Raw genomic sequence first — 14,191 nt, 5'->3', positions numbered from 1 at the left:
CCATGAAAGGTTGTAACCTATTCTCTTTTGTAGTCCCTTTGAACCTGGGCTGTTTAATGACACTAAAACGAATAGCGGATACTAACAACATAATTCAAACAAACAAAAAAATCCACTACCTTGCCCTTTATACTGATTCATAGACTTCAGAATCTAAGCTCAGGTCTCCAGAAACATCTTCCAGTAATAACAAACAAAACTAATTTCTGTTGTTTCTGTTCTGTATCTTAAAGAAACATGTCTCCTGATGTCATGGTCCTTTCCCCTCATCTTGCAGTTAATTTTATTTATATACACATATATAATAAATGAAACAAAATTAGCTTCAACAGGTTTCGGCAGATACTTTGCAGACTAGCATACCTCCATATATTTGGACAAATAAACAGTTATATCTGGAAAAAAAAGTGCCTGACTAGCCTTTACAGATCAACATTTCCCTTTTTAAATCTAATCTACCTTCTTAATAGACTATGTTGAGAACATAACTAATGGTCACAGAGCCAAACTGTTTTTAGCTTTATTTTACTGGGTTCATTTCCACTCACTTGATCTACAATTATTTTAAAGGCCCACAAACCAGAAAACTCTTGCTTAAAAATGAGGAAATTCTTTCCTTGTTACTAAAAATCAGCATTAGTGTCACTAAAATTGAAATATCTTTAAGTTGAAATAGATCTCTAAAACAGAAAAACAGCATGTGAAGGAAAAATATTACAGGAACAGATTTGAACAGATGTTTACAAACATGTAAAAAGAAGCACTAACAGAAGCATATTATTATACCGAAAACTGGGGTGGGGGAGACAAGAATTCATCTATTCTGTGCCACACAAAATGCACTTTCTTACTACAGTAAGGGTGGGCATGAGACTAAGAAATAGCAGTGAAAAAAATACCAGATTAAACCAGCAACTCATCACAGGCCCTGAAATTTCAGATGCAAATAATTACAGTACTTTCTAAGCATCTCCTGTCCTTCCATTTTCACTTGGTCAATGGACAGGTTGGGGGTGGGAAATCATCTCTACACATACCTACTTCCAGAAAAAGAAACTCGCTCATTCTGATTTATGAAATAAGGCAAAAATATACATATAAAACACCATCTTTAAAAGAGTTCTTTGCACTTCAGCACATATATGCTTTGCAAAAAGAGCACACTTGTGCTTGCAGAGCATGCCAGGACCTCATTTGTTGAGAATCCTGTATTTGAGCGGATTTCAAATCCTTCGTATTTTCCAGATGTTATTAAAATCATATGCATTTAAAACATGTTCAAGTGTAAGCAAGAGGAATTGGATTTGGCTAAGTACCATTTTAATAACCAAGAGCAAGAATGAGCAGATGACAAGCAGATAGCCTGCTTGCCGTTTGGGCCTACTTGAATTCATATTAGAGATTACTGTATACTCCAAAAAGGCACAAGGGCTGTTATGAAACCTGCAATGAAAAAGATGCAGATTTGATTTTTAATTACTGAAAACATTCAGGGTCACTCTGCAGATCTGGTTGAATCACTGTGCTCCTTGAACTATTCCACTAATTTATAACACATACAGGAAGGCAGAACGAAAGTACTGAACAAACACACCCCAACAAACCAAACAATCAAAAAATCCCCAACCCAACAACAAGCCCACAACACAAACAAACCAAACAAAAATCCCACAATTAAGGTTTCATCGAAAGGAAGTGTTCTCTACAATAACTGCTCCATTGTAACTAGCCATGACTTTGGTGCCTAGAGAAAGAAATAGTAACAAATTTCATGCATCTGATCATGGAAAGAAGCACCACCATCCCTCTTAACAATGATCTACAGGGCTATACTCTGTAGCATTAGAGAAGAACACACTTCTATCAGCTTTCAAGTGAATCTTAATAGTAAGCTTCAAATAGCTTTGTATGTAATTAAAAATCAAGCATCAACCATTTACTCTTCTAAAGCTCACATCAGATTTATCAGTACTAAACAGGAATGTCAAGACTCTTATCTCCTGAAATAAGTGAAAAATAATCTTCATTACACATTACAAAGTCACCCTCTCAATAAGCAAGAAAGAAAATGCTCTTTTCAAAATGTTTCTGATCACTAATTTCACTTCAGGCATTTATTAGAACAGTCTCTTACCTCAGTTTGACAACAAAAAGGATGAAGGATGGACTGTCTTGAACCAGGAACACAACCTGCCCTCAAAACCCTTCTGTATCAGATTTGCTCTTTGACTTGCTGTTTCTCTATGCACCACCTGGTTAACAACATTCAGTAGTAACCCCTTACTATATGAGGGGATGATGAGATACTACAGTCATGTATTACATTAGCAAGAACTGACTAAAAGAACTGTAGTCATTTTACCAGAAGTCAGGTTTCCTCACTGCAATTATGTTTAAGTGAGAGCAACACAGTTTCTTTAAGAAGAAACCAGATGCAGCTTCTTGTCAATCCAGTTCTCCAACTCCTTCCACTTCTCCAGGGAGGTTCTTCCTTTGTTTAACTATTTTTTACTCTCAAGTGACAAGGTATTACCTATTCTTTTTGCCTTCACAGAAAACATCTTCTGAAACACCTAAGTTGCAGGGATAAGTCATGATTTATGGACAACTAACACACTGCCATATCAGAATCAAAGTTGCAACCAAAACAGGAAGTAGAACTAGAAATAAGTATGTGTTAAAAAGCCTATGTCTTCTTTCACTTTGAATTTAGGATAAGCATGTTAAACTGTTATATCTTCTGTTTTAAAGACGAGTGACATTAACTTTAACTGTGGCCATTGCTAACTTGTAAGTTATTCTTGGCTGAAAACAGTATTATTATTTGCAATACACATTTGCCTAACATATGGCCAGGCACATTTGTAATGAGACACCTTGTTGATGTTTCTGAAAACACCCTCCTTTTTATGTACATGCAAACACATCTTGCAAAACAGGCTGCATTGTGCATTAGGGCACAGAACGGCAGCTATTTATTTCACAGTAGGGTGGAACTGAAACTCGTGACTAGATAAACCAGGTGCCATTTTCCTGAAGACTACAACAGCCCCACTAGTCCTAGGGAAGAATATTTATTATTTCAATTTACTGACATAAAAATGCAAATTACTGCCTGTTTTAAAATCCTTCATCTAGTAAAATCCTTTATCTGCTAAGAAAGAAATCTGCACGCCTTAGTGCCCTCCTAGTAATGGAATGAATTGGGGTGTCTGTGTTGGGGTGGCAGGGGCGAGCTGCAGAGGTGACCTCTGTGGGAACAGAACAGGGCTGTCCTGTGCTGCACATGGCTGCTTCCAACCCCAAGAGGACCACAGTGGGGCAGATATTCCCCCACAGCCCATGGAAAGCCCAAGCCCAGCTCCCGGTAGGAGCTTTGTGTGACTTTGTTTCCCATCATCCTACTCCAGGTTTTTTTTGGCAATAGATTAATTTAATTTCCCCAAGGTATAGTCTGTTTTGCCTGTGATGGCAATTGGTAAGTGATCTTCCTGCTTTTATCTCAATCCACAATTTTTCTGTTTTATCTTCTCATTGGCTTGTTGAAGAGGGACCACAGAGAATGTCTGGGTGCATGTCTGGTTGTGAGGCAGGGTTAACCAACCACAAAAAAAAAGCACAAAAAAAATGATGCTGTGACAAGCCACGCTTCACAGGAGGCTTTCCTTTACAAGCTTCTTTCTTTTAGACATTCCTACTGGGAAACCAGATAGCTCAAAAGATTTGGAAGAAATCCCAGAAGATTATTCTGTCTTGGCAAGAGTCTGCCAAAGGCTCCAACTGCTTCTACATTCCATGAAAAATAAAGGAACTGTTCTGCAGCTTCAGTTTTCCATCTACCATCCTTTGGAAACCTCTACTTCCTGAAAAGTCCAGAACTACCACTTCTGGATTTTCTCAGCTTGGCCTTGGACTAATAATATCCACCCCAAAACCCTTCACAGAGTAAGCCATGCTCTCTCAAACTATCACAGATCTCCCTGTGGTTTTTGTCCCGCAGGGTTACAAGTCAAATTTCTTGGTAGCATGAGAGTAGATATTTTCCTTTCCAGTCTTTTATTCCTTAATGACCAAATACTACAATTGCATGTACCAGAAACATGGTGCCTATCACCTCCAGAATGTGTCCTTTCACCTCCAGAATGAAGAATAGCTCTGTACCGCAAACTAGTGCCTCAGTGCATTAAAATGGCTCAAAAGAAACAAAGTTTTACTACTTAAGAACATGAGTACAAAAGCAGAGAACTGTCATGTTTTTCCAAACGTGGCTAGCTTGCTTGCACAATTTCAAGTTTGCTCAAGGCCACCAGCATCTTTTTGCCTCCAACAAGCAATGCCAAGAGTAAGCTATTAGCCCATAAGGGCCTGCATTTCTAATTCTAATCCATATAGCTTCTTTCTCTCCTTGTATCTACAATGTCAGGATTTTCACATTAGCAAACAAACATTAAGTAGCATAGGGGAGAAATGTCAGCAACTAGAAAAGAAGTGTCTACTCTTTCTTCTGCTTGTCACTATGTTTATCTTCCCCACATTGGAAGCAGATGACTGGAAGCACTACTGCAATACTAATGCAATACTATTAATGAAAGTATGTCAGAAACCTCACTTTAAATCCTTTCACCCTTCCTGGTGAACAGCACTTGTGTTAATCTACCTATGTTCCTGGCAGTAGCTTCCCCCAGTTTTTGCATTCAGCTCCTACCTGCTGTATTTTCTATCCTATCTCCCACCTTTTCAAATTCAGTAATTTTTTAATAAAGTTTATTCTTACCAGAGTCACTGACAGATTCATAATCCTTCCAAACTGATCAACATAGTAGACACTATCCTGGTACCAGGAATCAAGATGTAGATAATTATACATGCCAAAAGCACGCACGTGGTCAAGGGTATACTGATCATCACGAAGCTTCACTTCTGCTACAGCTGGTGGAGGTAAAAATAAAAAAAAAATAATAAAAAAAAACTATTTAAACATTTATTTATCATGTAATAGTTGACAGTTCAAACATAACTTAAGAATGATTCTTCCATCCTTTGTCGATAGGTGTGGCTTATTTGAATAAAAATACATTATGCATATATAGTTTAAAATTTCACCATAAACTTGGAAAGCAGGTCAACCTCACTGAAGGCCAGTGCAGCCATTCACTGAGACCATGCAGTAACTATAACCATTAGTGGCCCATGGTGGTGGGCTCATCCTGCTCAGACACCAGATGCCCACCAAAGCCGCTCTGTCACTGCCTTCCTCAGCTGGACAAGGGGGAGAAAATGTAACAAAACCTTCATGCATCAAGAAAAGGACAGAGAGAGATCACTCACCGATTACCATCATGGCCAAAACAGACTTGACTTGTGGAAATTAGTTTAATTTATTACCAGTCAAATCAGAGCATGATAAAGAGAAGTAAAACCAAATTTTACACTTTCCCAAACTCCTCCTTTCTGCCCAGGCTCAACTTCACTCCTGATTTACTCTACCTCCTGCCCCCACCTGTGGCACAGGGGGATAGGGAATGGGGGTTGTGATCAGTTCACCACATGTCATTTCTGCTGCTCCTTCTTTCCAGGAGAGAACTCCTCACACTCTTCACCTGCTCCAGCATGGAGTCTCTCCCACAAGAAACAGAATCATAAAACAGTTAGGGTGGAAAAGGACCTTAAGTTCTTCATTAACTTCTCCAAATGGAGTCCTTTCCACAAGCTGCAGCTCTTCATGAACTGCTCAAGCATGGGTCCCCTTCCATGGGTACAGTCCTTTAGACACGAACTGCTCCAGAGTGGGTCCCCCTTGTGGTCACAGCTCATGCCAGAAACCTGCTCCAGCACAGGCTCCTCTCTCCATGGGGCTGCAGGTCCTGCCAGGAGCCTGCTCCAGTGAAGGTTTGGGACCTCCACGGGGTGCAGAGGCACAGCCTGCCTCACCATGATCTGCACTACGGGCTGCAGGGGAATCTCTGCTCTGGTGCCTGGGGCACCTCCTGCCCTCCTCCTCCACTGACCTTGCTGTCTGCAGAGCTGTTTCTCACACATATTCTCACTCCTCTCTCCAGCTGCAATTGCTCCTGTGCAGTAACATTTTCCCTTCTTAAATGTATTATCCCAGACACACTACCATCATCACTGATGGGCTCGGCCTTGGTCAGGGCTGGGTCTGTCTTGGAGCAGACTGGCACTGGATCTATTGGAGATGGGGGAAGCTTCTGGCAGCTTCTCAACAGAAGCCACCCCTGAAATAGCCAAAGTGCCACCAAAATTTCCAACTAAGCTTTTTCTGACTGAAAGAAGCTGAAACACTGGCTGTTCGCTATTACAGTACCTTCTTCAAGGCAAGAAGCTTGCTACCTGTGCTCATCCACTTGAGGAAGATTTTTCCAAACAGAAAACCTCTCCTCAGCTGCCAGTAATCAGAACTGGTCTTACCTAAGACAAGCCAAGTTTTTATTTAACCTATGCAGCTTTTTCTTCCTATTCCATACCTAGAGATCAGCTGCAGTTTCAACATCTAAAAATATAGAAAATCATCAAATTTTAGCCAAGACATCAGTAGGAGTCTAGTCCATCCTTCTGCAAGTAGTCTCAGACAGACTGGAACCCCGGTTCACTCTCCAGTACCGTCAACAACCCAGGATCCTTAGCTTCCTTGCAGGAAGTTTATCTTGAACTTCACACAGGTAAAATCCTTTAGACAGTTTTAAGTAAACTCTGTCAGTCCATGACGATTAGCCTCTAAAACCAGAGTATGGGGAAAGCACCTCAAGGTTAATCCTTCTCACAGCAACAGTTACTTTAATTCCTACTATTTTAGCTTCCACTTTCTTCTCTTTTCTGCTCAAAACCAGAGCAAAGCTATTTCCAGTATTTCACTTCCATCCATACTCGTATCAGGGGCCATTCACAACTCTATGTAGCAGTCCCCATCTTGGACCTCTTATGCTCTTTAGCATCTACTTAAAACCTACTGAAGAACCAGCAGTTTCCTCTGCTCTGCCAGAACACCAGTTACAGCAACAGCAGATCATTTTGCAGTGCAATCAGTGCCACTGCATAGCTGTCACAAAACCATCCATCAGACAGTCACTAGATGGCTCAGTGAAAACTGACCCCACCAGAGACATGGGCTGTTAACGTAAAAGTGACTACAGGAAACTGTGCAAGATTATACTGTCTGATTAATAAAAATACCCAGTCACACTATGCAAAATGAGAGTATAATTAGCAATTAGTCTTCTAATCACTGTTGATATTTGCAAGCCAACAGTATTAATTCCACTCAGCTCAAATCATTATTCACATTCACCACACAGGAGGGATTTCTATACACCTCCAATAAATAAATTACTGTTCCCTTGAAGAGCCAAGGCCCTTCAAAACAAGCTAGAATATCCACAAAGGAGACAGAAGAAAATGCATCTTTCATAGTGGGAAAGACTGCTATCCATTCCAATTCCTACTTTAAATAATTAGAATATTTTACAGTAAATTACACTAAAAGAAATTTACATTACAGTAAAAGAGATTAGAAGGATATGTTTGTTGTGAAAAATGTTTTTAAAGCTGTTTGTACAATCAAGCTTTATCACAGAGATATTTTTTCTAACATGACATGAGATGATGTGAATATTCTGCAAGCAATTAAAGACAAAATCAAATATAATCCAGGGTAATTGTTTCCAGTGAAACCAAGTACATGTCATCTACTTCCTGTATAGTTACATTAACTGTTCTTCTGAAATTAAACACACATGCGGAAGCATGTAAAGCTTTTTTAACACAGAAAACCTAAAACTGTCTTACTTCAGAAGGCTTTTCTTCTCCACTTCTCCCTCCTCACCCCCCTAGACATGCTGCTGTCAGAATTGCAACTGAAACACATAGTGAACATTCCAAATTAGATGGTTCCTGAAGCAAATGTACAACCTGTCAAGAAAATTATTGGAACAATACACTACTGGTTAGCTGACTGTAATGTGATGAGCTTTATAACCATGAATAAAGTTTTTGGCCTTGAGTTTTTCAGCCTGTAGTGCTGACACACCCTGAATAACAAGGGATCAGGAATACTGCACAATTGCAACATTGAATTAATTCTTCAGAAACAGGAGTCAGGAACTATACAATATATGGGCAATTTTAAACCAGGAACTCAAACAAATCTGTACTGTACTGTCATAAAACACTTTAAATAAGGTTATCAATTGCTTGCAAAATGTATCCTGTATATATAGCTCTCTGCCAAGGAGAAATAATTACAGTAACTATTCCATCCTCAATTAATTGAAATCCATTCTGTGATCAAGTGAAATGTGTGCACAAATGCCATCTGCTATCACATACCATGTGCTCAAATAGTTTATAGGAGATTCTACACTAGGATGAAGTTCATTCCTTCCTTTCTACAGCCTTCCAGGTTCAAGTTTTCTTGATGGTCCTTGGAAAAATGAAGAGAAAATCAACAGAGCTGAGTGCAGAATAATAAAGCACAAAAGAGAGAAGAAACAGAGACTTTTAATAAAGCAAATTCAGGAAAAAGAGAAGTTAATCTAAATGGAAAAGAAGAAATACTTCAATCAGATCACCACCTTATTCAGTCACACAGTTTTGCCTGGTTTTGTTTGGTCAGGATTTTTTTGCCGATTTTTGCTTTTGTTAGGTTTATGGTAGGGTTTGTTGTATGGGTTGTTCTGTGCACTTTGTTTGGGGTGTTTTGGTGTGTTTTTTGGGGGGACGGTTTGTTTGTTTAAGAGTCTAGCACTGGGCTCTTCATTTTTTGGAGGCTCAATTAACAAGCAGCAATTAATGACAGCTACTCAACAGAATGATACATGGTCTCCTTCAACTTTGATAAATCTGCACTACTAAAACCCAGGAACATTGATTCATACTCTGTCATACCCAAAAAGAGACCAAATATACAGAATGTATAAATTATATCCCATCTTTCAATATTATTTCTCAATAACGCTGATAGGTGGGATATTTCAGACTAGTACAAAGAAAATGATGCCACTTTTCTAGAATTGTATTTATCTCCCGTTTCATGCTTGAAAAAGTAATTTGACTCAAAATAGTTCAAAGATAATTAAGCAAAGAGTTTCATGCCATGTCACCTTTACCTAAAAGAAAAAGCACTAAATGGAAAGGAACTCATAAGAATCAACAGGAGTGAGACATCTCTGACCTAAGTGGATTTTATTATAATTATTACTCTGCAGCGAAAAAAAAAAGCTCCTCTGAATAAAGAACACTATCAAGGGACTATAAATAAATAGAGAAGTCTTATATCTGCCATCAAACATGATTCAGCAGAACTGAAAAAAAAAAAAAAAGGAAAACTAGTGAGGAACACCCCCTCCATCCCCCATTTTTAGATGTTTCACTGAATACATCAAAACACCTTTACAATACTGGAAAATATGTAAAATAATTATAACAACATACTATTTTGGTGCACTGAATGTTATATGCTTGTATGTCATAGTTTGACCTGCAATGCCACCCAGTGGCAGTAATTCAGTATTTCATATAAATTTATATCCTCGTGGAAGAGCTTAATTTATTTTCTAGTATAAGCATCCAAAGATCTTTTTAACCCTGTACTCTTTTTCCTTTAATATCAACAAATATCCTTTTATACATAACGGCAGCATCATCTCATTGCTGCTGTTCAGTAAAAGTACAAGGCTTGGTTATTCTACTGCAGTACCTTAACAGACTAAACACAAAATGTTCCTGTTTTAATAAACACCTAGCTTGCTGAAAACAAGCACAGGCTGACAGATACTCTGTAATGAAGTATTTTTCCCTAATCACATTACTTACACAAGCATTGGAAGTAAATATGATCTATCACACAAAAAAAAAATGGAACAAATAAATTGAACAAGATCCAAAAGCTTGCAAGACATTTGTGAAAGTATCAGTACAGCTGATAGTATAGTGAACTACAGCTATGGCTCACAGTTTCTTAGTATTTCTCATATATAGAAGACTTTTATTCTATAATTTTTTCAAATGGACATGGAAAACACAAATGGAAACTGCTATAAATGTTTGAAATATATCAGTATCTTTGGCTTCATAAAGACACAAATTATATTCATGTGGTATTAGTAAGACAACTACTTTTCACTCAAGCAGAGTGAATGGGCAACTGTGTTTCACAGAAGTAGAGACCTTTTGGTCCTAACAGGCTGCAAGCAGAGCAGGCATTCATTAATACCATTTTTTTTATTTTTAGAAGTGACAAAAACCCATAAATGCACATAATCGAAGGAATGTACTCTCTGCATGTTCTCCTGGCTTGCAACAGGAGCTCCACGTTTGAGTGAATGTTTACTATGCCTTTCAGCTGTTATGGTATGATCATAGAATAGTTTGGGTTAGAAGTGACTTTCAAAGGAGGTGCTCCATCCCTCTGATCATTTTTGTGGCCCTTCTCTGGACCCTCTCCAACAGGTCTGTGTCTTTCCTGTACTGAGGCTCCAGAGCTGAATGCAGTACTGCAGGTGAGGCATGGTGTATGTTTTTTGATATAACAGTTCTGCCAAATAGAAAAAATAGAGAGGAAAGGCATGAGGGAAACCCACAACTGAGTAACTTCTAAGCCTCTGATAAAAAAAGGAATCAAGTTACATCTGATCAGTGGAAGTCAAGAGTGAGGTTTTCATTCCTCTAAAAACTACATGCATCTTAGACATGGTTCTTGTTGGAGACAATCTGCCCCACAGCCACTGACTGCTCTGGGATCTGTTGAGTTCAGATCAGGGCAGAAGAGGTGACTGTAAACAAGACATTCTTTCTACCCTCTCAAAGATTCAGTGGTTTAAAAGAAAGGCCATACAAAGCTCAGTGCAAAGGAATCACTAGGAAATAAGTTATGAAAATAAATTGAGGAAAATAAAAATACACAAAACTTAGGATAAAGAGTTTGGAATTAAACATATAACAGTGTGGGACTCATTACTAGTTAAAACATGCTCTCAGGATGAGAAAGGAGAGAGTAATGACTGTGAAAGTTTAGATTAATTAGGACAGAATAGGCAGGAGTAAAGAAGAAATAAAAGATGAACATGCAAATCCCAGTATTTAAAAGGGAACGTAAGATCCCAGAATTTCACCATTCATCCCTGTGACCTTATATTTAAGATATTCACTAGAAAATTCCCCTCTAGCACAGATCTAACAAAATAAATATATTAAATAAATGTTTTAAAATTCTTTCTGCTGCACGTCTGACCACAGCAAATTCCTGGCAACTGCAGTTTTACAGTTAAAGGCAAACTGGAACTGAATACTAACTTTTACACAATGGTCAGAAAATGAAGCTCACTGTAGCCCCCAGGAGCATGACAACCAACACAAATTGTCCTGCAGTACCATGTGTTGCCATCCATCTGCTCCAGTAGGACAAACCTGCATCAACTCCATGCGCCAATTTCTTTCAGCCATTTTAGCTTACAGCTAGCAGTGAAATTCATAAAAATGGTTAAATATAAAAACATAGATGAAATATCAAAGATTAATACCCTAATGCTTAATATGCAAGTTTGTATTAACACTGCATAAATACTTCAACTGAGTTAATTCAGTTCTACTTAAGAATAAGTACCTATTTCTATTTATTATCATATATTCAAAGCACTTTAAAGCTCACATGCTCATCTTACTGCCATGAAATTTGGGATGCCACACAGGCAGAACTCCAAATCTCAGGTCATTTGAGACAAGGATTCCTGAACTCAGTTCCTGGAAAACAAACAAAAAATTCAACAGCCTTTTTACACTAATCTTCCATATACTATCACTGCATTTTCCACACAGTTGCGAATAAAATCAGAAATCATGCTGACAGTTTTCCTAAACATGTGACATTTATTTCAGCTACTGTACTTTGCTCACTCTCACTCTGAGGAAATTGAAACTCTTCACTCAGTGACAAATATTAATTTAATGACACACAAACTACCAAGTTCTTCATTATGTTCCTCAGACTTCTAATCTGCTCACAATGTGCTGGAAAGCACAAGTCCTTGGCCTTCTAACACAGTATTAACTTATCTCTTGCAGTAATTTGAAAAAGCCATGGCCTACACACCACCCACTGTTTCTACAACTCAACCCATTATTCCTGCATAACATAAAACTCAAGTTGTGAAAGGATGCCCTCAGTTTCATGCATACATATTAGACAAGAAACACAAAGTTCAGGTACAGAACATCCCTGTATTGTGAAAAAACTGCCTTGGAGTAAGAAAAAAACAGCAAGGAGACAGCGCCAGCTGTACGGCCTAAGAACAGGCTGAAATATAGATAAAACATTGAGAAAACAGGTATCTGGGCCTCTGTGCTGTGGGAATTGGAGAATGGCACACATACCAATCTTCTGTCACACAGGTTACTGAAGCTATTACATAAAATATCTGAATAGACAAGAACTGGTTAGATGCATTTCTCCGTTGGCGACTCCATCATTCAAGAAGTTCAATAAGAATCTGTAAACCGCACCTACTGAGAACAGCTGCACAACTGACTACCCAAGAACCACAGAGCTTATCTAACCACAGGCAGAGTACCAAATAAAGGGCAAACTAAGAGGCTGTACCTACACCACACTAACTGCTGTCATCTTAGACATAGCTGTAATACACTCCTAACACACATTCACTAACTCATATTTGGACTGTCTTTTGAAAGGGGACACCTAAATTAGTCTTACAGTAAAAAATGTCAAAGCATATAACAAAAATGTTACTCTTTTTGAATCTTCCAGTCCTATGACAGACGCACACAGTATCACCTCACGTTCATTCACTCCTGCAATATACAGTTCACATACAGCTTCACATTCTGCCACAATTCACCATGGCAAACACACCTTTCTGATCCACTACTAATACCATGTATTTAACACAAACCAAAGTAACAAGTAACAGCTAGCTCTGTAGACAGGCACATAAATCAGCAGACATACAGAGGTAGAGATCAGTCCACCCGAATTGTATATTACTGTCTCAGAAAAGTAATTCATCCACCAACAAAGCCCATACCTTTATTTAGGTCTTTTTGTAGGTGGATGAGAGATTTCAGGGGGCATGGCTAAGGTCGTAAGCACATTTCCAACATCACTTTGTGCTAACATTCTTCTCAGCAAATTAGCCCATTAATGGCCCAGTACCTCAAATGTTACTCATAACAGCAGAAAAAGCAGAGCACGAAATAAACAACCCTTAGATCCTCATCTGAACGGCTGGCAGAGCAAGAAAGTAAAAACGGTAACTGCTGAGGTCTGTAAGAGATACTGATTTTATACATACTTCTATAAATCACCTGCAATCCATCACCCTCACATGTACCCTGCCATTATGAACACTACTGCCTATGTACAAGGCAAAGCCAGATTTATCACACAGATTTCCTTACTCATTTAGAAACTCAGTTCAAACTCACAGGGGCAGGCCATTGTAATGCAGTCGTGTGACAACAGCCTGAGACCTTGGTCCACCACACGGAGCTGGGTGAACACGGGGGGACGACACCAAAGACAACGGTGCAGCCAATTCTAACGAGAGAAACCAAGAGGAAACGCCAGGTATGCCAACCACCGGCTGTTCCGACCCAGAACAGGCGCGTGGGCCGCCCGGCGCAGAGCGCCGGGCTGCCCCCATCTTAGGGCACGCCTGCAACGAGGGCCGCTGGGCCTCTCAGCGGAGCACTGCAGGAGGACCCCCCAGGCCACAGGGCGAAGGGGAGGCCGGCGGTCTCACCCGCCCATCCGCGCCGTGCCGCACCGCCCCACTCCTCACCCGCGTCGAGCTCCAGCTGGTAGCAGGCCAGCGGCTCTAGGGACAGCTTGTAACCCTCGAACTTGGGGTCCAGGAGCAGGCGCTTGGCCTGCAGAGAGCAGTGAGCCGCCATGCCGCGACACCAAGAACAGCTCGGCGAACACGCGGGAGCCGCCGCGCAGCACCACTGGGCCGGGACCGGGGGGCATGCCGGGAGCTGTAGTCCTCAGCCGCACTTCCTGTCGGCTCCCGAGAGCGAGGTGCTCCACCTCCTGCCGCCGGGGCCTGGCTGTGCCGAGCTGCGGAGGGGTGAGCCGGTGGCGACGGATTGTGGCCTGCTGGGGCCTTGCCCCGTGCTCGCAGTTCCGACTCGGCCGCGGGGGGAGCCCGGGCGGGCGAGA

General features: G+C 40.2%; 1 protein-coding gene across 6 annotated transcripts in view; it reads right to left on the bottom strand.

Moving 5' to 3' along the window:
• NUDCD1 (NudC domain containing 1) overlaps positions 1-13,966 on the bottom strand; it is a 34,857-nt gene extending 20,891 nt beyond the window's left edge. For 2 of the 6 annotated variants that reach the window (XM_057408188.1, XM_057408189.1), the window contains exons 1-2: positions 13,812-13,966; positions 4,775-4,929 (exon numbers count right to left, since the gene is read on the bottom strand). In XM_057408188.1, coding sequence (XP_057264171.1) covers positions 4,775-4,929; positions 13,812-13,923 — 267 coding nt within the window. In that variant the 5' untranslated portion in view covers positions 13,924-13,966. Of the gene's footprint in view, positions 1-4,774; positions 4,930-8,343; positions 9,215-11,662; positions 11,755-13,811 lie in introns of those variants that run through there. The other 4 variants (XM_057408194.1, XM_057408193.1, XM_057408191.1 and 1 more) reach the window with 4 other exon arrangements.
• Between the last annotated feature and the right edge of the window lie 225 nt (positions 13,967-14,191).

Source organism: Pezoporus wallicus, unplaced genomic scaffold (genome assembly GCF_028554395.1).
Source record: "Pezoporus wallicus isolate ANWC-B61680 ecotype Strahan unplaced genomic scaffold, APGP_CSIRO_Pwel_v1 contig_3815, whole genome shotgun sequence".
In the NCBI taxonomy this organism is placed as follows: Eukaryota; Metazoa; Chordata; class Aves; order Psittaciformes; family Psittacidae; genus Pezoporus; species Pezoporus wallicus.
Note: the sequence above shows the minus strand (reverse complement) of the source record. Positions and strands in the feature narration are given on the sequence as shown.